This window comes from Ctenopharyngodon idella, chromosome 7 (assembly GCF_019924925.1).
Source record: "Ctenopharyngodon idella isolate HZGC_01 chromosome 7, HZGC01, whole genome shotgun sequence".
NCBI classification, from domain to species: Eukaryota; Metazoa; Chordata; class Actinopteri; order Cypriniformes; family Xenocyprididae; genus Ctenopharyngodon; species Ctenopharyngodon idella.
Window position 1 is genome coordinate 27,698,454 of NC_067226.1, and position 25,467 is coordinate 27,723,920.

The 25,467-nt window shown below is 39.5% G+C and overlaps 6 protein-coding genes across 6 annotated transcripts in view; 5 read left to right on the forward strand and 1 right to left on the reverse strand.

The window, feature by feature from the left end:
- Positions 1 to 941: 941 nt before the first annotated feature.
- On the forward strand, positions 942 to 2,692 carry LOC127515303 (histone H1-like). Its single transcript, XM_051898823.1, has one exon. It carries the CDS (start codon positions 1,762 to 1,764, stop codon positions 2,407 to 2,409), a length of 648 nt encoding a protein of 215 aa, XP_051754783.1. The 5' UTR covers positions 942 to 1,761; the 3' UTR covers positions 2,410 to 2,692.
- Positions 2,693 to 2,826: 134 nt separating this feature from the next.
- On the forward strand, positions 2,827 to 3,586 carry LOC127515320 (histone H2A-like). Its single transcript, XM_051898840.1, has one exon. It carries the CDS (start codon positions 3,055 to 3,057, stop codon positions 3,439 to 3,441), a length of 387 nt encoding a protein of 128 aa, XP_051754800.1. The 5' UTR covers positions 2,827 to 3,054; the 3' UTR covers positions 3,442 to 3,586.
- Positions 3,587 to 3,937: 351 nt separating this feature from the next.
- LOC127515312 (histone H3) lies at positions 3,938 to 4,607 on the forward strand. The gene has a single exon (XM_051898831.1). It carries the CDS (start codon positions 4,126 to 4,128, stop codon positions 4,534 to 4,536), a length of 411 nt encoding a protein of 136 aa, XP_051754791.1. The 5' UTR covers positions 3,938 to 4,125; the 3' UTR covers positions 4,537 to 4,607.
- A 131-nt stretch (positions 4,608 to 4,738) lies between these two features.
- LOC127515334 (histone H4) lies at positions 4,739 to 5,323 on the forward strand. Its single transcript, XM_051898853.1, has one exon. The coding sequence runs from the start codon at positions 4,966 to 4,968 to the stop codon at positions 5,275 to 5,277; it is 312 nt and encodes a 103-aa protein (XP_051754813.1). The 5' UTR covers positions 4,739 to 4,965; the 3' UTR covers positions 5,278 to 5,323.
- Positions 5,324 to 5,525: 202 nt separating this feature from the next.
- Positions 5,526 to 7,245, forward strand: LOC127515330 (histone H2B-like). The gene has a single exon (XM_051898850.1). The coding sequence runs from the start codon at positions 5,978 to 5,980 to the stop codon at positions 6,350 to 6,352; it is 375 nt and encodes a 124-aa protein (XP_051754810.1). The 5' UTR covers positions 5,526 to 5,977; the 3' UTR covers positions 6,353 to 7,245.
- A 294-nt stretch (positions 7,246 to 7,539) lies between these two features.
- The window catches only part of LOC127515292 (Fc receptor-like protein 5), a 487,356-nt gene continuing 469,428 nt past the window's right edge, over positions 7,540 to 25,467 (reverse strand). The window contains exons 9-18 of the mRNA XM_051898789.1: positions 18,980 to 19,237; positions 18,595 to 18,882; positions 17,604 to 17,885; positions 12,921 to 13,199; positions 12,532 to 12,816; positions 12,178 to 12,456; positions 10,845 to 11,108; positions 10,147 to 10,392; positions 8,064 to 8,174; positions 7,540 to 7,984 (exon numbers count right to left, since the gene is read on the reverse strand). Of these exons, the coding sequence (XP_051754749.1) occupies positions 7,926 to 7,984; positions 8,064 to 8,174; positions 10,147 to 10,392; positions 10,845 to 11,108; positions 12,178 to 12,456; positions 12,532 to 12,816; positions 12,921 to 13,199; positions 17,604 to 17,885; positions 18,595 to 18,882; positions 18,980 to 19,237 (2,351 nt within the window). The 3' untranslated portion in view covers positions 7,540 to 7,925. The remainder of the gene's footprint in view (positions 7,985 to 8,063; positions 8,175 to 10,146; positions 10,393 to 10,844; positions 11,109 to 12,177; positions 12,457 to 12,531; positions 12,817 to 12,920; positions 13,200 to 17,603; positions 17,886 to 18,594; positions 18,883 to 18,979; positions 19,238 to 25,467) is intronic.

Here is a 25,467-nt window from a genome sequence, read left to right on the forward strand (position 1 = left end):
TAAATCCAGAAGAACTGTGGCCGTGTCTCCAAGATGCTTGAAGAAATCGACCTGCAAAGCTACAGTACTGTGAGAAGTTTTAGGCACTTGTGTAAAAATGTTGTAAAGTGAGGATGCTTTCAAAAATACTGTCATAAATAGATTTTATTTATCAATTAACTTCTGTTAACCAAATCAAATCAGTATTTGGTGTGATCACCCTTTGCATTTAAAACAGCTTTTGTCCAGGTACACTTGCGCACCATTTTTCAGGTAGCTTTGCAGGTCGTTTTTTTCGAGCGTCTTGGAGACACAGCCACAGTTCTTCTGGATTTAGTTTGTCTAAGTATCATCTGTTTCTTCATGTAATCAGACGGATTTGATGATGGTGAGATCAGAGCAGTGTGGATCATACCGGCTGTTGTCAGACTCCTTGTGCAATACAGCTTGTTTTACTTTTATACAATGATTGATAGAATAAACAGGGAATCCAATGGATCTGTCATTAAATACTGGCAAATTCTGGATTTTGTCCATCCATTTTTAGTTGACTGAAAACATACTGTCTATAATATGATCAGATAATAATCTTAAACTGCTTTGCTGTCACAAAAGTGTTTTTGTATGCATTACCATATTCCACGTGTAAGACTTTGTAGCAATTTGTCAACATTTAAAGTCCAATGTGATTTATTAACATCAACAAATATTAATAAATACTAGAAAATGTATTGCTCATTGCTAGTTCATGTTAGTAAAATAACTAATGTTAACAAATGAGACCTTATTGTAAAGTGTACCCATAAAATATACAGATGGCATTATGATGCTTTGTTCTGTTAAATGTGTAAAATATTTATTAATAAATTTATAAATAACAAAAATGACATGAATTTTCTAACCCTAACAATCACTTTCATAATACATCTAAAGCTGTTCAAAACTGCAATCAATCCAGAATAATGTATTGAGTTATACTTTAGGCCATAACACACTGGTATAAGCATAATTTATCCGCTCACATAACACGACTACAAAATCAAGGCTTTGTTTGTATATTCAACTATTATTTGAATAGACACACAAAGATATATATAAAGTCAAATGTTATCAGACAATAAAATAAAACATGGACAAAACTCACATTTACCCAGTATCAGGGTGCAAAACCTGTTACTGAAAGTTAAAACCTTTGGGTAAAGTATCCTGCAACCATAAAGCATTTAACATGTGAGAATCAGCAGTGACCGAAGAGTAGTTACACAGACAGATGTGGCGTGTGCTTCAATCAGCCCAAAACAACTTCTGAATGAAACACTTCACAAATCCCTCCGCGATCTTCCTTTCATTAAAGCCACTGTCAAAGTGTTAATTCAACACATGGGGGGAAAGCCAAGTCGTTTACCACTATTACTTTACATAAACCACGTGAAATGTATAAGCAACCTTCTCCTTTACCGCGTATACGCTGTGGATTTGATCTGACGGTGCTAAAATAAAGGTTAACTCGTTACGTGTTTTGGGCTCCAAGTAAAATTCAATACCTCTGCTCGATGTATATGTTGTTTTTACTTCCCAAAACTATTTTACCACTTCAGTTTTTGCTTCAAACGTGAACGGAGAAAACACAAGCACCGTCTGCTTCTGAAGGAGCTCAGAGAGAGCAGGGAAAGTTGAGTCTACGTGGTTCTCATGCTGTGGTTAAATGCGTAGCTCTGACCAGCAGCGGCTCATTGTTGATCACAGTCAGTTTGTGAGAGTCCAGATTTGTTCCGAGAAATCATGGCAGAAGAAACCGCTTCAGCAGCTGCGGCAACCAAAGCGGCCAAGAAGAAATCAGCAGCTAAACGCAAGAGAACAGGCCCAAGCGTCGGCGAGCTCATCGTCAAGGCTGTGTCCGCATCTAAGGAGAGGAGCGGTGTGTCCCTCGCTGCCCTGAAGAAAGCGCTCGCTGCCGGTGGCTACGATGTGGAGAAGAACAACTCCCGCGTCAAGATCGCCGTTAAGAATCTGGTGACTAAAGGTACCCTGGTCCAGACCAAAGGGACCGGCGCCTCCGGCTCATTCAAGCTCAACAAGAAACAGGCCGAGACCAAGACAAAACCCGCAAAGAAAGCTGCTTCTAAAGCCAAGAAACCCGCAGCCAAGAAACCTGCTGTCGCTAAGAAGCCCAAAACTGCAGCAACAAAGAAACCCAAAACTCCAGCAGCAAAGAAGCCCACCGCTAAGAAATCACCTAAGAAGGTGAAGAAACCAGCCGTTAAAAAGGCAACAAAGAGCCCCAAGAAGGCAAAGAAACCAGCAACTCCTAAGAAAGCAGCAACTCCTAAAAAACCAACCAAGAGCCCAAAAAAGGCAAAGGCAGCCAAACCCAAAACGGCGAAACCTAAAACATCCAAGCCTAAAAAGACAGCAGCCAAAAAGAAATAAACTCAGCCCTTTCCCCCATGTGTTTTATCAAAAAGGCTCTTTTAAGAGCCACCCACTAATTCATAGTAAAGAGCATTATTTCATCGGTCGTCTGTTCAATGAAAGTGTAATTGTCTTTCCTTTGTTACAAGTGAAAACAAATTAATGGGCCTGGGATGTTCATGTTGTGCAAATACATTTGGACCTTAATATTGATAAGTTGATGTTATTGATAAAGTCTGAAGTATCTCTAGTATGTTTTAAATTGTATACCAGTAAAATATTAAATTATTCTGCTTCATGACCGACGTGTTTAACTTTTAATCACACTATTATTTAATTAAAACTACACATTAAGGTAATGGACAAGAAATAAAAAATGAATGAAAAAAAAGTTTGAATAAAATACATTAAAAGGAAGCTAAGCTTAGCGGCATTATATACTATTTATAATATATAATACCGTTTTAATGTGACATGAGGGATATCAGTAACAAAAACGGGGTTGGGTTTGGTGTTTGGAAGTAAGTTCACTGATTGGCTGGGAATATGTTCAGACATCAGCCAATAGGAGACTGGCACGCTTTCTTTTAAAAGTCATCTCACAACGGTCAACAGCATTATCTTTGTTACTTTTGGTGGTCGAAAAACAAACTGTAAGCAGCAATGAGTGGACGAGGAAAAACCGGTGGAAAGGCTCGTGCCAAGGCCAAGAGTCGCTCTTCCAGGGCGGGACTGCAGTTCCCTGTTGGCCGTGTTCACAGGCTTCTCCGCAAAGGCAACTATGCCCAGCGCGTTGGTGCTGGTGCTCCGGTTTATTTGGCCGCTGTGCTCGAGTATCTCACTGCTGAGATCCTGGAGTTGGCTGGAAACGCCGCTCGCGACAACAAGAAGACCCGTATCATTCCTCGTCACCTGCAGCTGGCGGTGCGCAACGACGAGGAGTTGAACAAGCTTCTGGGTGGCGTGACCATCGCTCAGGGTGGTGTGCTGCCCAACATTCAGGCCGTGCTGCTGCCCAAGAAAACCGAGAAGCCCGCGAAGACCAAGTAAACTGACAAGAAGTTCTCTTCAAACCAAAGGCTCTTTTAAGAGCCACCAAATTTCTCCCCGCGAGAGTAATTTCATTCATTGAATCTTTATTTGAATTTTTATTTAATCTAGTCTAGAAAAAAAAAAAATCAGATGGCTGTTCACGAACCTACATTTCTTGTACTCATCAGCCTTAACAATTTTTTTTTTTTTTTTTTTTTGCCAGATAGTTTATGTAAACAAAGACTTTATTTGACGTTCCATTCATAAATAAGTTTCAGTTGTTATTTTTATCTTACAAGACTTCACTGAAAATACATATGATCCATGCTGTTTAAGTAAGCTATTTTATTTTTTGTATTTAGGTTTGTATTTAGGTTTTGAAAAATGTGTATAGATTTACTAGCATGGCTAAAAATAACTATCTTTAACTTGGTGATATAAAAGAATCTTTAACGTGGTGATATAAGTATCTATATGAGAAACAAGAACGTTTGGGCGGGAAACAAAAACTGTCGTGTCTTGTTTGAAAACAGGTGGCGCACAGCCATTGGCCAGCTACTATAGGCAATAACCAATCGAATGCCTCTGAAGTAAGCCGTCCAATGAGCGCATGGCAGCCCTGTGCTTTAAATATATGCACTGTGCTCCAATGAACTATTCATTCGTTCGTTTTGTTCTAAGCAGCGGAGATCATTTAAAACAATGGCGAGAACCAAGCAGACCGCTCGTAAGTCTACTGGAGGAAAAGCCCCGAGAAAGCAGCTGGCTACTAAAGCTGCTCGTAAGAGCGCACCAGCTACCGGTGGTGTTAAGAAGCCTCATCGTTACAGGCCCGGTACTGTGGCGCTGAGAGAGATTCGCCGTTATCAGAAATCCACTGAATTGCTGATTCGCAAACTACCTTTCCAGCGTCTGGTGAGAGAAATCGCTCAAGATTTCAAGACGGATCTTCGCTTCCAGAGCTCAGCTGTAATGGCCCTGCAGGAGGCTAGCGAGGCCTATTTGGTCGGTCTGTTTGAAGACACCAACTTGTGCGCCATCCACGCCAAAAGGGTCACCATCATGCCCAAAGACATTCAGCTGGCCCGCCGCATTCGCGGAGAGCGCGCTTAAATCCACAGCTGCATCAGTCATACAAACCCCAAAGGCTCTTTTAAGAGCCACCTCAAAATATAAAAGATGATTTCCATTTTAAAAAAAAAAAAAAAAAAAATTCATGGAGCTCTTTTGAATAACTTTTCTTTTTTTTCTATTAATCTAATTTAAAAGCAAATTAACGGAAGTAAATGATTTAAGTATTCAGAAGTGTTTAGCATTATACTTCAGTTATTTGCATATCTATCTATCTTACCAATGTTACTTAAACCCAATTTATTTCCACAATCTAGACTGAACTGGACTTGGAAAGACGTAACAAGTGACGACAACTGGAACCGCCCATGAATGTAGTTTCAACTAGGTCCGCTAGCTGACTATAAATAACTCTTCTGCAACGTTTTTCTATATTCGGTTGTTGTGGTTTGAAGAACAGTATCTGCAGACATGTCTGGAAGAGGAAAAGGTGGTAAAGGACTGGGAAAAGGAGGCGCTAAGCGTCACCGAAAGGTTCTTCGCGATAATATCCAGGGAATCACTAAACCCGCTATTCGTCGTCTTGCTCGCCGTGGCGGAGTCAAGCGTATTTCTGGCCTGATCTATGAAGAGACTCGCGGTGTGTTGAAGGTGTTTCTGGAGAACGTCATTCGTGATGCTGTTACTTACACTGAACACGCCAAAAGAAAGACCGTCACCGCCATGGATGTTGTGTACGCTCTGAAACGACAGGGACGCACCCTGTACGGATTCGGAGGTTAAATCCTTCGTGAAGAAGGAAAATCCAACGGCTCTTTTAAGAGCCACCCACTTTCCCCCGTAAAAAAGCAAGTTTCTATGTGGTTAAGTAATTAGTCTTACTAAGATTTTAATAAGTTCATGGTGATTAAATTAGCATTGCATTTAATACGGAGTCTTGTGGGGTTGTGCAGTTTTGTCATTTTATCAGTTTATTTTATTTATATATATATATATATATATATATATATATATATATATATATATATAAAATGTATATGTGTCTCTTTCAACGTATGCAGTATAATCTACAAAATTATAGTGAAATCGTGTTTTTTACATTGAGAAATAAGCACTTTCTGCTTCTAAATAAACGCTATATAATACAGAATCCTCAGCGTACGTAGTCAAAGAGCTATGAAATTATTTACACTATTTCGCTTATTCTGAAAAATGCAGCAAAATGAAACAAAGGAATGGAGTTGGATGTGGGGGATAGTAGTTGTCGATGGGCGTGGTTTACATTTTAAAGCTTCTGATTGGCTCACCTACAAGTCAAGCAACGTTTAATGTGGCCAATGAAATCATTCTGTGGGTTGGTCCACGAAGACTCACAATCACACAGGTCCTTACTTCCCTTTTGAAATTAGCATGGGCAGTGTATAAAAACCCGCGTGTAGTAAAACAACGTTATTGTTCTTTGTGTGTCTCTGAGTGAAGTATCATGCCTGAACCAGCGAAGTCCGCACCCAAGAAAGGCTCGAAGAAGGCCGTCACTAAAACGGCCGGCAAGAGTGGAAAGAAGCGCAAGAGGTCCAGGAAGGAGAGTTACGCTATCTACGTGTATAAAGTCCTGAAGCAGGTTCATCCCGACACCGGAATCTCCTCCAAGGCGATGGGAATCATGAACTCTTTCGTCAACGACATCTTCGAGCGCATCGCCGGTGAAGCGTCTCGTCTCGCTCACTACAACAAGCGCTCCACCATCACATCGAGAGAGATCCAGACCGCCGTGCGTCTGCTGCTGCCCGGTGAACTGGCCAAACACGCCGTGTCTGAGGGCACAAAGGCTGTGACCAAATACACCAGCTCAAAATAAAGCGATGTGATCTGATCAGCGAACCCAAAGGCTCTTTTAAGAGCCACCCATTTTGTCTCTTAAAAGAGCTTAGAAACGCCGCTTTTGGGGCAGCAAAACAACCAATTTGTCGTGTTTTGCTGTAGATATTTTGAAGGTTCTAAACTATCTGATGTTTTACGTAAGAGGTATGCTTCTATCCACCGTTTCACAAAGCTTGAACTAGACCTAGACTAAAATGCATGTTTGGGTTGTTTTAACTGAAAGCAACTTCTACTGAAATATTTTAATGTCATTTTGTCTAAAGCTGTACACCATAATGTTATTAGTGTACGTTTATAAAAGCTACTTAAATATCTTAATTGAACTAAGGCCTAATCCCGGCTTAGGCTAAGACCTGTCTGTGAAACCGGGCCTAAAAGATTTAATTTTAATGCAAAATTGTTCTTTATTCAGCACTGAATTATATTCATCAGCTGACTCAACAAAACAGCCATGTAATTACAAACAGGAGGCAGATGAAGTGAAGCCTGTTGAAACATTTAAAGAGAAACTTGCTCTCCTAAAAACAGTTTTTTGGACAACTTTAAAGCCCCCTTTTGTAGCTTTGTTTAGAAACAGACTGACTGGACCAGCCAGGGAACAGTAATACAAACGTCAAAGACATACAAGTTTAAAAGTTTGTGTGAGCAGATTCACAAATGTTTAGATGTTTTTGTTAATCTGAAGTATTTGAGGGCCCTCTTTACAGCCAAGCTCTTGTGGAATATAAGTCCTATGGTGGAAAGGATTCCTTTGAATATTTTATATTATTATTATTATTATTAGCTACCACTGTTGCTGTTGGAAGTCTCTTTTACTGTTAAAATGTCAAAGAACCATGGTGTTCCTCACATTAAATGAATTTCAAGATATTTATGACGTCTTTGTCTCAGCTTTACTGAAAATTATTTTGAACTTAATCATGTTTGTGAGTAGAAACATCTCTGCTGAAATCTCATCACTCTGTCAAAAATGTTCTTTAAAGAACATTTTTATACTAAGGCCTGGTATAAAATTGCTGTCAAATGTATACAGACCTATAGTTTTAACAGTGAGTTTTGTGGCACTAAAGGACAAATTTCATTATCTTACAATGAAATGGCATGAAAATATGACATAAGAAATTGTTTTAGGCTTAGATGATGGTTTACAAATGAGGATACAAATGTAAGACAACATTTATTTCACACTTATTGGCATATGATATATGACAAAACTTTGGTCTGTATGTTTACAAATTACTCAAACAAGTGAAACAGAACAGGCAACTGGTAACCAAAACCAATAAAACTGAAGAACAGAATCATTGTCATGCTTTCACTATTGGAAGAACAAACATCACAAAGTCATGATTAAGTCATTGAAGCTTGTTCTTTTAAGGATATGACAAATCTAAATAATAACAACAACATGGTCGGTTACCAAATAAAAGCAGAACAACACTAAAATATTTCTCAAGCTTAATGACAAATGATATAAGGTCAATCAAATATGCTGACAGAAATAAAAGTATGTAAAATGAATATTCTGAATCTTTTAAAACATGTTAATATCAGATTGAAGTTTCTTCCTCTGTTACGGCGTACTGATTTTGGTCTTCAGCAGATGGGACTGTGAAATACACAAAAAACATTTATTTCCAACTCAGAAAAAGACAGCGAGAGAGAGAGAAAACAGACAGAAGTTTTACCTCTTGCTCTGTAACATTTGTAAAGCAGCACGACTGTCGCTATCAGATACTGACAAGCTGCCAGAAGAAAACTGAGGACTTTGAAGACAGAAATCTGACCTGAACGTGACACTGAAAAAGAGAAACACAAGCACATTACTGAGCAACATTGCTCTGTATTAAAGGCCCACTAGAGATTAATAGATTTTTTCTACCAACTAAACTTGCTTTGGATTACTTCTACACACTTCTACATACGTCTATTATTTCGATTACTTCATTATCAGTGATGGGTTTAACACATTACAAGTAACTTGAGTTATGTAATCAGATTACTTTTTCAAGTAACTAGTAAAGTAACGCATTACTTTTTCAGTTTACAAAATATGTAAGTTACTTTTTCAAATAAGTTTCACATTTATTGACTGACAGCTCTCCTGTCCCCATGTTGAGAGAAATAAAGTGCAGAGGCGTTGTGTGCGCTGTGTGAACATGATGGTTATTGTAGTTCTAGACTAAATGTGAACATGCATTTACTCATCTCACTTGCATGAAATCATTCAGTATTCCTCATAATTAATAAAAACTGTGAAATGCAATCTCAGAATTTTACGCAAACATACCTATATTAAATTACGCAAATACTTTATGTATTTAATCTCAGTGTCTTTGCTGCTGACCTTCAATGATCTAATTCAACCATACTAATAAGCAAAAATTACTTTAAAATTGATTTAGAAATAAGAGTGTTGAATGTTCTCCTGTATCCTATTCTTCTTTAATCCAGAATAGCAGCACAGCTGAAAGGTTTGTTTGAGCTGCGCCCTCTACTGTACAGGCGTAAATATGCATTTCCTTCAGCCTGGGGCTTACTCATTTCACTTTTGGTGTGAAAGGGCCTTAACATTTGCCAAAAAATATAACTTTGTTGTTGTTGTTGTTGTTGTTGTTATTAAAAAACAAAAAAGCAAGCCCAGCCCAGGTGAGAAAAAGTAACACTAAAGTAATGTAACATTACTTTTAATACAAAGTAACAAAGTAATGCAATTAGTTACTTTTTTAGAGAGTAACGCATTATTGTAATGCATTACTTTTAAAAGTAACTTTCCCCAACACTGTTCATTATACATCAATATTATTGTTTATGTGCTGTAATCAAAACATTAACTCTCATTCATGTCCTTAATGAGCAAACAAGGCTTAGAGATGAAATGTAGGCCAGAATTCTTAAAAACGAGACTGTTATGCAACTTTTGTATATTAACCCTGTATATTGATTGATGGTCATTTATTTTAATGTTTATATAAACTCCTCCTCACCCCCGAGAAGGGCTGACACTGACCACCCATAAGCACATTTACCCCTGGTTTCACAGACAAGGCTTAAGCTAGTCTAAAATGCATGATTGAGCAGTTTGAACTGAAAGTAAGATGCACTGGCAGATCTTAAAATACATCATTGCCATTGTTTTGTCTGCACACCAGTAATGTTTTTTTTTCTTTTTCTAGTGAACATTTATGAAAGCTGCCCTAATTCAGGGGTTCCCAAACACATTCCTGGAGCCTCCCCAACACTGCACATTTTGCATGTCTCCTTAGTCTGACACACCCATTTCAGGTCTTGGAGTCTCAACTAATGAGCTGATGATCTGAATCAGATGTGTTTGATTAAGGAGACATGGAAAACATGCAGTGTTGGGAAGGCTCCAGGAATGTGTTTGGGAAACCCTGCCCTAATTGAACTAAGTGAAACTGGGCCTTAGATTCCTTCCTTGCAGATTTCAAATGAAAAAACAAACAAACAAAAACACATTTAATCTATGGACAGTCACATTCTGGCAGGAATATCATTTAACTATAGGATGTTGGTTATGAGGTCTTGAAGATTTCACTTGTAATCCATTACAAAAACAGCACAGTATTTAGTTTATTTTGTATGATTTGATTCGATAGATACTTTTGTTTATGTGAGTTATGTGAAACAATAAACACTGATGTCAATAATTGATTGTTCTCCAGCAGAAATAAGAGCCAGAGACTCTCATCGAATCTCATCAGATGCTCATGAATCAAATCAAATCAAATCAAATCCAGTGACTCTCACCTCTGACTGAGATCCAGCTGTGGAGTGACTGTCCTCTCTCTGTTTTACAGTAGTAGAAACCCTCATGTGACTTTGAGACAGTAGTGATGCTCATCTCTCCTGTCGTCTGATTCTGGACCAGTGATCCGTCTTTATAGAAATCAGCGCTGAGGATCGAGGAGTTTGTAGATCGATGTAAACAGTGTAGAGTCAGAGTCTCTCCCTCAATCACAGGATCAACAGAACTCACCAGAATCACTTCACCATCTACAAACACAAGAAATGTGTGCTTAATACTGTAAATAGTGAGAATCAAGCAAAACAATTCATACTCAAAATACTGATATTATGAACTGATTATGCTTCCTGTGCTTTAGTCTTGAGTAGTCTATCCCGATCTCATGAGAAAACGCAACTATTTTACGAGGTGACAATTTTGTATTAATTCATACAATGTTTTTTATGGAAACGCATGTTTTGATTTTTAGAAAAAAGCAAGCATGGTCATCCTCTAAACTTAACCATCAGTGGGGCGCAAGAAGATCGTATGAAAATGTACAAATGAGACTGTACCAATTCACACTCATTAGCCATCATGTTGCCAAAATGTGAAATGGTTACAATTTTTAATGTTAACCACTAGCATAAAAATTGTGTGGACTTTGTATTTAGAATTTAGATTAGAATGAGTGCAGTTGTTGATTAGAAACAGGACTCACCATGTACAGTGATGTTTTGAGGATGACGTTTCTCTCCAGATTCAGACTGACACCAGTACACTCCAGTGTCAGATGTGCTGAGAGACTCGATTACACATGCAGATCCTGTTTGTGTTGAACAAGTTTTTGTGTCTTTGTCTGTGTATCTTCTCACTGTCCATCCAGCAGAGTTACTCTGATCCTCACAGCTCAGAGAGAGAGAGTCAGATGAGAAGTGTTGACTTCTGCTGGGATTGATGACTAGAGACACTGAAGAAGAAACACCTGAAAAGAGAGTTAATTCAGTGAAATATATGATGTTTGTGTCATTTGAGATTCACTTACAGGGACACAAATATTAAATGAATATTTATAACAATCTGTTGTAAAATAATATTCTAAAATATATCAATTAAAAATGTCTATTATATTATATTTTAAAATGTAATTTATTCATGTGATCAAAGCTGAATTTTTAGTATCATTACTCCAGTATTTAGTGTCACATGATCCTTCAGAAATCATTCTAATATGCTGATTTGCTGCTCAAGAAACATTTCTCAGCATTATCACTCAACTGTGATAATTTTTTTTTCAGGATTCTTTGATCAATAGAAAGTTCAAAAGAACCACATTTATTAGAGACAGAAATCTTTTGTAACATTATAAATGTATTTACTGTCACTTTTGATCAATTTAATGCATCCTTGCTGTATAAAAATATTAATTTCTTCCAAAAATAACTAAATTTTTGAACAGTAGTACATTACATTTAATGTCAAATTAATGTATGCATTACTGCAAAAAAAAGTTTTCAATATCAAAAATTAATTTGCTTCTGGTCTAAAGATTATGAGAAATTTGGTGAAGAAAAAATACAAAATAAATTGACCTGTTGCTGGTGCTAAAGAAGCAATATGTTTCTATGAGACAAACAAACAAACAAACAAAAAAACACTTTATTCAACAATTTCTTCTTTACCCTGTCAGTCTCCTATATAAAGTCCTTATTTTTGTTTTGTTTTTGCATACAAAAAGTATTCTTAGCGCTTCATAACATTAAGGTTAAACCACTGTAGTCACGTTGACTATTTGTCTTTATGTCTTTACTACTTTTTTGGACCTTGAATGTGGTAATTTAGTTGCTTTCTATAGGAGATAAAAAAAAAAAAAAAACCTGAGGGTGAGTACTTAATGACAGAAATTTCATTTTTTGGGTAAAGTAAGTATTTAATTTTCTAGGTGTCTGGTCACTGGATATTCTCAGACATTGGCTGTCATGAAAACATGTTCAGATGATTGTTGACTGGTAACTTAATACATCAAATGAATGTTGAAAGATGTTTTGACTCACCAGTGACCCACAGTGGCTGTGTGCTGCTGTTGTGTGTGTAATAGGCTGGTCGTCCTCTCTCTGCTCTGCACGTATAAACTCCTGTGTGCTGTAGAGCAGCAGGACTGAGAGTGTAAGATCCTCCAGCTCCTCTGCTGCTGTCTGACAGATGATCATGATCTCTGAACCAGCTGAACGTCCAGCCTGTAGAGGAGCCTGAAACCTCACAGATCAGAGTCACTGATTCTCCTTCAGTCAGCCACGGCTGTGGAGACACTCGCACTGCTGCCTGAGCTTCAGCTGAACAAAACATCATGAGTTACAGAGCCATAGAGAAACTGATGGAGAAGCTGATCACAACAAACACAAACTCACCTGATACAGTCAGTGTAACAGCATCACTGCGCTGAGAGCTTTGAGTGTTTATCTGTCCTGTACAGGTGTATTTACCACTGTGAAAGTGATCAACACTGCTGATGTTCAACTCTTGTGTTGAGATTTGGTTGAGAGTGTTTTTATATTGGTTGTTGGTTCCCCCTATTTCCCATCTGTATGTCCACTCAGTGTCTCCTCCCCACTTTATATCACATCTGAGAGTGACTGTTTCTCCTCTGAACACTCGTTCATCAGGTCGTACCGTCAACACAGCTTTAGGACTCTCTGGACAAACACAGATTATTACATTTATATTTGATTCTAAGTTTTAGACGTTCTGCAGATATTGTCTCTGATCTGTATATTGAATCACATGTTCTCTCTCTCACCTGTAACATTGACCCACAGTGCATCACTGTAGTTTGTGTAATAAACTGGTTTCCCTCTTCCAGCTCTACACCAGTACTGGCCTCCATCAGACACTGAATCAATCTTCAGTCTGTAGGAGTTTGTTTGTGTCTTCTCTGTCTCAGGGTTCAGTGTGTGTTTGTACCAGTAAAAGTCCCAGTATCCAGTGGACGGATCCATGCGACAGGTCAAAGTCACTGTGTTTCCTGTCAGTGCAGCTCCTGCAGGATCTGATGTGAGTTCAGGCTTTGGCTTTAGACCTGCAGGAGAACAAGAACAGATTCAGATCCTCAAGAGTCAGAGTTCACCTGTGTTTGACAAATCATTGAGTATTTGTCTGGAACAGTTGAAAAACAGTCTAAAGAGAGTAAGTGTTGAAACAAGGATTTTACAGCATTACACGGATCTATTTAAATTCAGATTCATTATATAAAGATCTAGTTTGCTTGTAGTTTGCGTTGATTAGATGAAATGTTTACAATTATTAATATAACTTTTAGTTAAACATTGATATTCATATCCAGTCTACATGTATGTGTCATGGTTTAAGTGTAACAATAATCCAAACAAAGATGCGTGACGCAAAAAGACGATGAAATAACATTAAACAAACACCAGAAACTATGAAGCAATTCACACTAGAACATAACGTAAACACAAGACCAGGAACTAAGGGGCCGTTTACACAATACCATTTTCAATAAGAAACTAAAAACTTTTTGTGTTTTGGCCGTTCATTTACACGACAAGGTCATTTTGGGGGATGCAAACTTGAAAACACAATTCAAAGTGCAAGTTTTTGAAAATGATACAGTTATCGTCTCTGTTTTTACAAATTCACCTTTTTGTAGTTTACACAGTGACGTCATGTGCATGCGTATTAGGCCTACATGTTCAGTCTATAGGCATATAGTGTTTCTTTACTAAGTGACATCGTCAACAACTGGCCTGTGTGGGATTACACATTTAAGATCTGTTTAAGATCTGCTGATACATCCTGACATAACTTCACATGAAAAACTAAAGTGGGCATTCAAGGTGAACACAATCTGTTTACTGATTAGATTAAATATAGTTTCCGGTGAGGGGATTCTGCAAGTCTCTGATCTTCCTACTCACTGTAAAACATTTTCAGCTGGTTAAACTTAGAAATGTAAGTTCACCTGCTGCCTTAAAAATATGAGTTAACTCAACTTGAAAATAAGCTTTGTTTCAACTCAAAAATAGTCAAGACAACGCATTAAGTTAAAATTTAAACTTAAAATAATGCATTGTCTTGACTATTTGTGAGTTGAAACAAAGATCTTCAAGTTGAGTTAACTCACATTTTTAAGGCAGCAGGTGAACTTTCATTTCTAAGTTTAACCAGCTAAAAATGTTTTACAGTGAGAGCCAAACTATGAATGTTGACATAGTCTTAGTTCTCGTGACCAGGTGCTGTTTATACCATTTGGGGGTCACAGTCAGGGGTAATTTCCTGTATTGTCTTTAGACGGTTTTATTTTAGTAGTCACTAAGGCTGTGTGTAAGGTCAACACTTTTAAGGACTGCCCACTGAATGCCTATAAAATACAATGTCAGACTTGACAACTGCAGCAACCAACAGCATGTTCTCTATAAAGAATCCTGCTGAAGATACACTGAGTCTCCTGGTCTTCGCTGCCAAGTTTTCCGTATAAATAATACAGCATTTTAGTTGTTTTATGGATCTGGAACGTTGAATTTGAAATGTGATGAGGTCATGTGACAGTTGGAATTGTTTATTGTTGAATATTGGGATCCGTCTTTTTAGGAGGACAATGATGTTCAACTCACCCTTCACAGAGAGAGAAACAGAGCTTGAATGTGATGAGTTTGGTCTTCCATCTCTCTGTCCTCTACACCAGTACTGATCCTGATCAGACTCAGTAGCTCCTCTGATAGTGAGAGTGTCTCTGTTTACAGTATAACGCTCAAATGGGTTTAACATTACACTGTATCTGCTGCCTTTATACCACTCATATCTCCAGTTACTGTAATAAGGTTTTATCTCACACTTCAGATTGACTGTCTCTCCAGTGAACACAGATCTGTCTGGTGTCACAGTCAGTGCAGGTGTGGGTAAATCTGTGAAGAAACACAAAAGTGTTCATATTTTGTTTATATCAACTAAATGAGAATTCTGCTGATCACTTTAAAATCTTGTAGATTCTGTATAAATTCACTTTATTTCCACTAGTAAAGGTAGTGACTAGTTCATCTGTTCCTTTGTGTTTGATGAGTGATTTCTTTTGAACATCTGGAGTTTATTTTCCGCTGTAATACTCAGTAAAACGATCTGAGCTTTTATGTCTTTTTCTGGTCACGTACAAAGCGCAGAGTTTTGACTTGTATGTTTCTGTGAATTGTTCTGTTTATTTATTTGTTTTGTTTTTTTCATAACATTAGTGATCAGAGATGACAGTAAACTGTCAGTAAATCTTCGAGAGGTTTCATGTTTTGTTTGTAAAGCGTGTTTGTCTCTGGACAGTAATGTTTGTGTTGTGCTCAGATCTAGTTACTCGTGATCATCTCAGGTTCATGCTGCTCAGAAAGACTGATGTGCTGTGATGTCATGATGATGCAGACTAAAATACTCTTCTTAGTCATGTGACTTCATTCATATAAAATCATAGGACTCTTTTTATGATACATTTATGGTGCTTTTGTGTCCTTTTTGAATAGCGATCAGTGCATTATTAAAAAATATTGTTTTGTTCATAAGGAAGAAAGACATATAGATCTGGAACAACATGATGGTGATTAAACGATGACAGTATTTTAATTTTCAGGTGTTGAGCTGATGATGAAACTTTGGTGTGAGTGTCGGATAAAATAAATCTTTATTCTAATGTTTGATGAACTGTAAATCATAATCAGGAACAAAACAATGACAAGATCTTCTTATCAAATCACAGCTGTATTTGTATAAAGACTCACAGATTTCCGTAAGTTCAAACAGCAATTAAGTAATTAAATACAAAAATATTTTTATGGAAATAATAATATAACAACAACAACAACAACAACAACAACCCTTTAATGTTATTGAATAGATGGAATTGAAGTGTAATTAGCAACCATTAACACAGAAGTATTTTTAGCTGTTGTTCAGGTCTGTGTTCACATGCGTCAGACAGACGTCTTTATCTGTTATATCATGTTTCTCTGTTTTATCAGCACTGAGTGTTTTTAAGATCACACTTCATGTAAAAATACTTCAGCTTTAAAATGCTTTTTCAGATCTCCATTCAGTTTCATTCTGTTTTGCTCCTTCAAATGGTTTTGAACACAAGATCAGAGAGAACTAGGCATACATTTCCTGAAGAAAATGTGAGCGGTGCTTACCATTGGCAAAACTCAGCACTCAGTTGCTAGTGTGGCATGGATGGTTGCTAGGGTGCTGCTAGGCTGTTGCTAGGGTATCCTGGATGGGTGCTAGGATGTTGCTAGGCAGTTGCTAAGGTATTCTGAGTTGTTGATAGGGTGTTCTGGGTGGTTGCTATGGTGTTTCTAGGTGGTTGTTAGGGTATCTTGGGTGGTTGCTAGGGTGTTGCTATGCAGTTGCTAAGGTATTTGTGGTGGTTCCTATAGTGTTGCTAGGTGGTTGTTAGGGTATCTTGGTTGGTTGGTAGAATGTTGCTATGCAGTTGCTAAGGTATTTCTTGTGGTTCCTATGGTGTTGCTAGGCAGTTGTTAGGGTGTTGCTAGGTGGTTGCTGAGGTGTTCTTGGTGGTTGCTAGGGTATGGCTAGGGTAACTTAGGTGGTTGCTAGGGTGTTGCTATGCAGTTGCTAGTTGTCACAGATGGTTACTATGGAGTTTTATAAAGTTCTTAGCATGTTATTAGCATGCTTTAACACTTAGTTAATGGTTATTAGCATGTAGCTATTCACTGCTAGCATGTTGGAAGTCCTGTTTGGAGCCGACCTCTATCTCTATACGATGTTCTGATGCAGAGATACAGGTATTGCTAGATGGTTGCTAGGGTACTCTATTTGGTTGCTAGGGAGTGGCTTAGCAGCTGCCAGTGGTGATACTCCAAAGGCTGCTTGTCAGTATGAATGATATAAACCAAACCTCATGCCTCTCTGACACTGTGATCCAGAGTTATGTTCAGTATAACATTCCTAAGTAATTTACCATAGTAGGAAAAACAAGAATGTGCAATCCCTGTTTCATGGGCCGTCTCTTCACCATAGTGTGCCTGTGGGTCAATTTTGAAATCCTCGCTCTGATCGATGACCCGTCAAAATTTGTAACAATGCAAAGTCTATGGGACTTTTTTGCCCCCTTTTTTGCCGCTGTGTGAACATCGTACACCAGATCATTTATAAAAGATACAGCACACACACCTCTCCTCAATAATCCACATGATTTGACGCCTCATTCATGGGTCGATGACAAACGGTGCGGGACGAGTTACGAGCCGAAGTTTTGTGTGGAAGAATAATAATAAGTACTCGAGAACAATGAACAAACTTACAGGTAAGAACCACTAATGAAACAAAATTAAGCCCTCAAAAGAGGAGTGACAACTGTATTTATCATCAGTGTGAATGAAACATCTGAGAGTGAAAGACTCTTGACTGGTTGTGATCATGATCATGTAGAGAGAGTTTATGAGGACAATGATGTTCAACTCACCCTTCACAGAGAGAGAAACAGATCTTGATCGTGATGAAACTGATCTTCCATCTATGTGTCCTTTACACGTGTACCGACCCTGATCAGACACCACAGCTTTCACAATACTGAGAGTGTCTCTGTTTACAGTGTAACGCTCAGACCTCTGTAACATTGAACTGTCTTTATTCCACTCATATCTCCAGTCACTGTGATCAGACTTTATCTCACACTTCAGATTGACTGTCTCTCCAGTGAATACAGATCTGTCTGGTGTCACAGTCAGTGTAGATGTGGGTAAATCTGTGAAGAAACACAAAAACACAAAGTGAATCAAGCAGCTCTTTCAAGTTTATACATTATTTTATCTCATATTTCATATCATATATTCTGGTTTGCTGTTGTACTGTCATTAGTTTTCTCATGTGTTTTGAAGAGGCTCCGGCTCCATCACGTCCTCAGACAAACACTGATCAGACACACCAGCTGTGAAACTGAACTGTGTTTCCATCTCTAAACCAGCTGTATCTACTGAATGTTTCCTCCTCCCTGTATGTCACATGTGAGAGTGACTGTCTCTCCTCTGAACACACGCTGATCTGGCGTCACTTTTATTATAGTATTCTAGTCTGAATATTTTAGTCTGAAAAACTGCTCCAATGACACTCTCAGGCCATGAGAACTCTGTAACATCGTGACCCCAGTCTGACTGAGGACAAATGATCAAGTGTCCAAGCTTGTTTGCTGACAGTTACATTTATCTGCAGATGATCTGAAGGGCAGCAGATCACTGGAATGAACTGAACATGTCTGGAGGATATAGATGATGTACTATGAAAGATCTGTGATCCTAATCAGCCTTGTATTCTCTGTCACTCACACCTGTTTGTAAACTCTCAACATAATCTGACTGGAATTATGATAGGTGAGACCAACTAAACTCAAATTCACCAGGTTGTCTAATAAATCTCCTTGGGTTAAAGTGATGTGATGAAATGATGAACAGACTCACCTGATACTGTCAGTGTAACTCCATCACTGAACTCTGAGTACTGTGGGGCTTTAGGCTGGGTTCCTCTACAGCTGTACACACCAGCATGAGACCAATCCACAGATGTGATTTTATAGTTCTTGTCTTGTCCTGCGCTGTAATAGATCTGGTCTTGTCCTCTGCTGTAATGATCTTTATACCAGATGTACCGCCAGACTCCTGTCTCCTGTATGTCACATGTGAGAGTGACCGTCTCTCCTCTGAACACACGACCATCAGGCTGAACACGCACTACAGGTTTGGGTCTCTCTGTGCAAAGAGCAAACAACACACTTCATGTTTGAATGATTTTAAACTCAAAATTAGCTTTCACTAAAAAAAATCTACAAAGCGAAAGAGCACTTACCTCTCACTGTTATCTTAATTGTATCACTGAGCTCTGTGTAGTAGTTTCCTCTCTCTGCTCTGCACTGGTATGTTCCTCCATCAGAGACTCTCACAGAACTGATTGTTTTAGTTGAATGATCAATGGATTCAGGGTTTGAATCTTTCCTCCAGAGAAACGTCCATCCAGTTGACTGTCCCACGTCACAGCTGAGAGTAACTGTGTCTCCAGTGAACACTGAACTCTGGGGCTTTACAGTCAGAAATGGCTTCGGTTTATCTGTAAGTGTACAGTGATTCAGTGTTGAATTCTTTTTAGGTGTTATTAGTCATATTTTTTCTTTTTTGTACAGTAAACTATGTAATTTATTTTAAATTTAAAGGGATGTTTTTTCCCCCTTCTGCTCCCTCTAGTGGCAACAAACAGAACAGCAAAAATATAGATTTGGAGAAGGAAATCCCAGTGCTTTCAATGTAGCCAAAGAATAATGTTTCAGTCTCAGGTAAGTTCAGGTGAGTATTAACAGGTCATGTGACAGACAAGTTTACGGATAAGTAAACAGATAACCTTTACTTTTAGTTCTAAAACCTGAGGTAACTTTCGGGGTCAGTAACCAAAGCAACTTTTCTGAAAATAACCTGCTCTGGTTATGTTATATATGCAATTTAATTATAAATTACTATTTTCATATAATGCAATGTTTGTTTTATTTTACCAGGTTATTTTATTTTAATCTGACACATCAAGGATCTGCAACTTTAATCAGTCTTTCTTTTTTAATTTATACATTTAGCATTGGAAAATATATAATTCTTGTTTACAGTAATAAATATTTAATAAAAACAAATTAAAGTTTAAAACATAAGTTTAAAAAATAATGACTGCAAATATGCTTCTGTCACTGCCATATATAGAGTGTTTTTTCCCCCAGCTTGATGAAAGACAAAAACACTGACAACCAATCAGAATCCATCTGTCTTTAAAGAGCTCAAAGCATTAAAGTAGCAGACGACAAAACTGCAATGCAGGGATAAGAAACGAGTTGAGCTACAACTATTGATTTTAAATGATCATTAAACAGATCTGAATATGAACAATCACATTATACAATCAATGTAACAACATCACTGATGTCTGATCTCTGTGAGTCTGATCTCTCTCCACTACAGCTGTATTCACCACTGTAAAACACATCAGCTGTGAAACTGAACTCTGCTCTTGTTGTTGTGTATGGATAGAAAAGGTTTCCATCTTTAAACCATATGTATGTCCACTGCATGTTTCCTCCTCTCTGTAAGTCACATGTGAGAGTGACTCTCTCTCCTCTGAACACACGCTGATCTGGCTTCACCTTCACTGCAGGTTTTGGTCTCTCTGTATTAATACACATTTGAGTAATGTAGGAATTGAGGATGAACCAGACAAATTAATCTTCCAGATGATTCATTCAAACATAACTCCATACAAAACTCATCTCAACACTCCAGATCCCAAATCAACACGCAGAACACAAAATCAGAGAATCTGTCATTTGCAGCTCCATTCAGTCTACAAAACCCCCAGCTAAGTATGTTTATGGCCACACATGCTTCCTAGCTAAGGAAGAACGTTGTCAACTTGGGACAATAAACTCCAAGACTAACTGTCGAAAGACAGCACAATTTGGGCCACAACAAGATAATGGCAGAGGTTGTTTGATCCCTGAGACGGAGATAATACAGGTCTTCTTCTTCTGAGTGACCTCTGAGTGACACAGAATTGAAATCCACAGAAAGCCCCACAGAGACTCTTTTATAAATAAACTGCATCAAATTGTTACAAAAACAATTCTAAACGGACTTGTAATCAAACATTGTTCAACTGCATAATTCTATATTATGTCTGAAACCTATACTTGTGACTATTATGCTCAGATCACTCACAATTCATGTAATTGTTATAACTATTGAATGGTTGATTGAAAGTGTGATTGGTATGAGTGTAAATCTCTGTTCATAACTTAAATTTTGGCTTGAATGAAATCTGTGTAAAATGTATCATATTATTTTTAGAGAAATCATGTCTAAACTGTGCTCTCTGTACTCTCTGAAAGTTAAGAGACTACAGATAACATTTAATGTAGGATCAGGGGAGGAGAAAAGCCACCTCTGAAACAAAGATGACACCTAATTGGTCAGAAATCCTCAAAGAGGTTGGACAAACACCTCAGTTTGAATATTAAGTACACAAAGACAATTTAGATGAGACAGACAATGGAAAATAACAATGACGAGCAGACGATGAAGACAAGACAAAGGCAGATCAAGACGATAAGAAAAATAAGAACAAGCAGCTTCATTCAATCCATCCAACTACTCTCGTCTCACTCACTTTCCTTTCTTTTACTTAGTTTCCTTTCTTTTCCGTTGAGAGTCTTGTGTTTTAAGTTAAGTTTTGCCCCAAAATTTAATCAACGACTCTACAGTCTTTGCCTGCCTCAAAACTTCAAACTTCAGACTCCACTCCTCTGCCAGCACACCAAAACGTGATTGGCTTCTCACGACATCAATCCAGACCCGAAAAGACCTGCAGCGGATCCTGGTTCATTAACTGCATTCTCTCTCTCTGCAGATGAACAACTCAAGATCATTTACAAGATGACAAGATCATCTGACCAAAGCAAAACTACATTTGGGCAAAGACTGTCAGATTTTGACTAAAGGCAAACATTAAAAGACAATTCCATCAAAATGTTAGTAAAGAATGACATTTAAGTGTAGCATCCGTTCACACATGACATGTTCTTGATTTCCATCTGTGTTTGTTCAGGTCTGTGTTCACAAGCTTCAGACAGATGTCTTTAGCTGTCATGTCTCTCTGCTTTATCTGCGCCATTTATAGTGCCATGAGCACTGTGTTTGTAAGATGCTTTTAAAAAATACTTTCACTTTAAAATGTGTTTTGGGATCCCTGTATTCAGTTTCATTGCTTTGTCTAATTGATTTGAAAATAAGAACATACTATCCTGTGTGAACGGCCCCATATAAAGGAGATTTTTGAAAACATGCAGTTTGATGACTGTAATGAGACTTTATCTCACATGTCTGACTAGCTGTCTCTCCAGTGAATGCAGTGGAACCTGATGTCATGGGCACTGAAGATGTGTATAAATCTGTAAAGAAAGAAGGCAGAGTTCTTTTACTGAACTAGTCAGAAAACATGATCTGATGATCCGATTTCCTATAATTGTGTAACACTGATGTTAAAGAGGAGAGGTGTGGAGAGGACTCCCAGTTTGCTCCTATTGGATAGGCTTGATCACCAACTTGCTTGACTAGAAAATACTTCTTAGCAAACTTTTAGTCACAATGGTGCCAACCTGCATTGTTCCAGATTCAAGAATTTAAAGAGTATATGTTTAACAGGAGTTAGTTATGTTCAGTTTCCAGTGAAGGATCCAGCACGTTGTAGGCAATGGCTAAAAGCTGCAAAGAATCATAAATATAATGGAGAGATCACTGTTATTGAAAATCTGAAAAACCTCTTTGTTTGCAGTCTCCATTTTTTAAAACTGAATGACAACAAAAAGAGTTTTAGGTTAAATGGAGTGCAAAAAATGAAAGAAACTGCCATTCCGTGAGGTAATTTAGAAGAAGAAGAACGGCCCAGTTCCCCGAAGTAAAATGCCATCTTGTACAGACAGAAAGGCTGTTGCCATAGGCTGTTCCATTTTACCATGTTTAAGTAGTTTACAAAGTATACAATTTACAGTGACAATACAATAACTATTTTGTTAATAACCCTCTGTTGATCCAATTGTCTGTGGGCGGCGATACAAAAATGCAGAAGTACAATCTGTAGTTCAGGAGTTTACACGCACATGTAATGAGATATGGTAAAGTATGCATATTTGGAGTGCTGTCCGAGAGGAGGGCTCCAAGCTTGTTATTTGGCCTGAACCCAGAGTACTCTTCCCATCCTTGACTGAGATAGGAACCAGCCAAAAGTGTGGCGCTGGGGTGGTGGAGGGATGCTGCAAAACTGTCACTGGACAGAGGTGAGAGACGGCTATATATATTCAGGCCTCTTCTCGCACTGTTTGGTTGGATTACCCGAATGTGCTCCTTCCAAACTTTGTTAAATAAACTTCAATTTTCATCAAATGTAACGTTCAACGTTTGGACACAGGCGAGGATTGTACTGCGGACCCGTTCGCCACCTTGGTCAACGCAGTGCGATCCTCACTCCCACAGCCTGCCACAAGCACTGCTCCCACAGTCCCGGCTGATCTCCTTTACGCCATTCGCCTTGCACTCCAGCACCTGCTGCTTCTTCTCCAGCTGCCTCTGTCAGTCCCATGTCCCGACCAGCGACATTCACCGGTGCAGCGGAGGATTGCAGCGGGTTTCTTCTACAATGCTCCCTCTATCTGGAAGCCCAGTCTCAGTTGTTCACTACCGAACGAGCCCGGGTGGCATTCGTCATTTCACTGCTCGTCGGACGAGCGCTACAGTGGGCACAACCTCTCTGGGAATCCAATGCTCAAGTTACAGCATCCATTAACTCCTTCTTCGCCCACTTCAGGGAGGTATTCGGACAATGCATAGCTGAACTTTCTGTACACAACCAACTTTTCAATCTACGCCGAAGCGATGAATCTGTGAGTATGTATGCCCTCCGTTTCCGCACTCTGGTGACCGCTAGCGGCTGGAATGAAACGGCTCTGATAACCGCCTTTCGCCAAGGCTTGAATCCAAAAGTCAAACATCTCATGGTTGTGTACGATGATACTATGGGCTTGGAGAACTTGATCCAGAAAACCTTCCGTGTTGCCCAGCGCTTTTCTGCATGTGCACTCAACACACCCGCTGCCAATCCTTTGCCCACCACACCATCTGTCGCCCTTCCAGCACCTGAATCCATGCAGGTTGATACTAATCGCCTGACCCGTGCGGAGCGTCAGAGAAGAATCCACCAACATCTCTGTCTATATTGTGGGGGAGAGGACCATGTGAACTTGACCTGTCCCGTCCGACCACCGCGCCCAGTGGTGAGTACTATCCAACTGCCCGCTCGTATTGCACCTCTCACAAAAACGCCTATACACATCCTTAACTCTCATATCTGTGTTTCAGCGCAAGCCCTCATCGATTCCGGCTCCTCAGGGAACTTCTTCAGCAACCAGATTCTCCAGAAGTTAAATGTACGTCGCAAGCGTTGCCAACAGGATCTCCGTATCCACACCATTCAAGGAAACCTGCTGGGCTGTGGTCACGTTCGACATTTCTCCCCCACACTGATGCTCCGCATTGGCTGTCTACACTCTTAGGAAATCACATTCATGGTACTGGAAGGTTCCACCGCGGACATCATCCTGGGATGCCCCTGGCTCACTCAACACCAACTCTTACATCCAATGGAACACCGGTGAGATCCTCAAGTGGAGTGACGAATGTCTTCAAAAGTGTTTATCTCCTATTAGAAAATCTTCCTCGATGCTACAACCATCTTCTTCCAATTCAAACGTCCTTCCTGTCCTCTCTACCTCCATCGAAAGTCCTGAAACAGACCTCAAAGTGGAAATTCCTCCTGAATACCAGGCGTTCTAAGATGTGTTCAGCAAGCGGTTGGCAACGCAACTACCACCTCACTGGCCATGGGACTGCGCCATCGTCCTGCTGCCTGGGGCTACCCTACTCAAGGGTAGGGTTTACCCTTTGTCCATCCCGGAACAGAAGGCCATGGAGGAGTACATCCAGGAGGCACTTAAACAACGATTCATCCGACCCTCAACATCCCCTGCCGCTTCAAGCTTCTTCTTTGTGGCCAAGAAGGACGGAGGCTTGAGGCCGTGCATTGATTACCGACACCTGAACTCCCAGATAGTCAAGTTCAGTTATCCCCTTCCTCTGGTCCCGGCGGCTCTGGAGCAGCTACGTGGAGCTCGCATCTTCTCCAAGCTGGACCTGGAGAGAGGTCCTCAAGAAGCTCCGCCAACACCATCTCTACCTGAAGCTGGAGAAGTGCGAGTTCCACACCACCTCCGTTCACTTCCTGGGCTACATCATTGACCTACATGGCATCCAGATGGACCAGAGGAAGGTGGAATCCATCCGCAACTGGCCTTTACCCACTACCATCAAGGAGCTACAACGGTTCCCGGGGTTTGCAAATTTCTACTGTCACTTCATCCGTAACTACAGTCTCCTCAGTGCACCCCTCACCTCGCTCCTCAAAGGCCGGCCCAAGTCTCTGTCCTGGACTCCATCTGCATTCCGCCAGCTCCAAGAGGCCTTCCTCACCGCTCCGATCCTGGTCCATCCGAACCCTGATCTTCCGTTCACCGTCGAGGTCGACGCATCCTCGACCGGGGTAGGGGCGGTGTTGTCACAGCGGCAGGGTGACCCACCACGACTCCATCCATGTGCCTTCTTCTCCAAGAAGCTATCCCCGGCGGAGCAAAATTACGACATCGGAAACAGAGAGCTTCTCGCCACCAAGTTAGCTTTGGAGGAGTGGAGACACTGGCT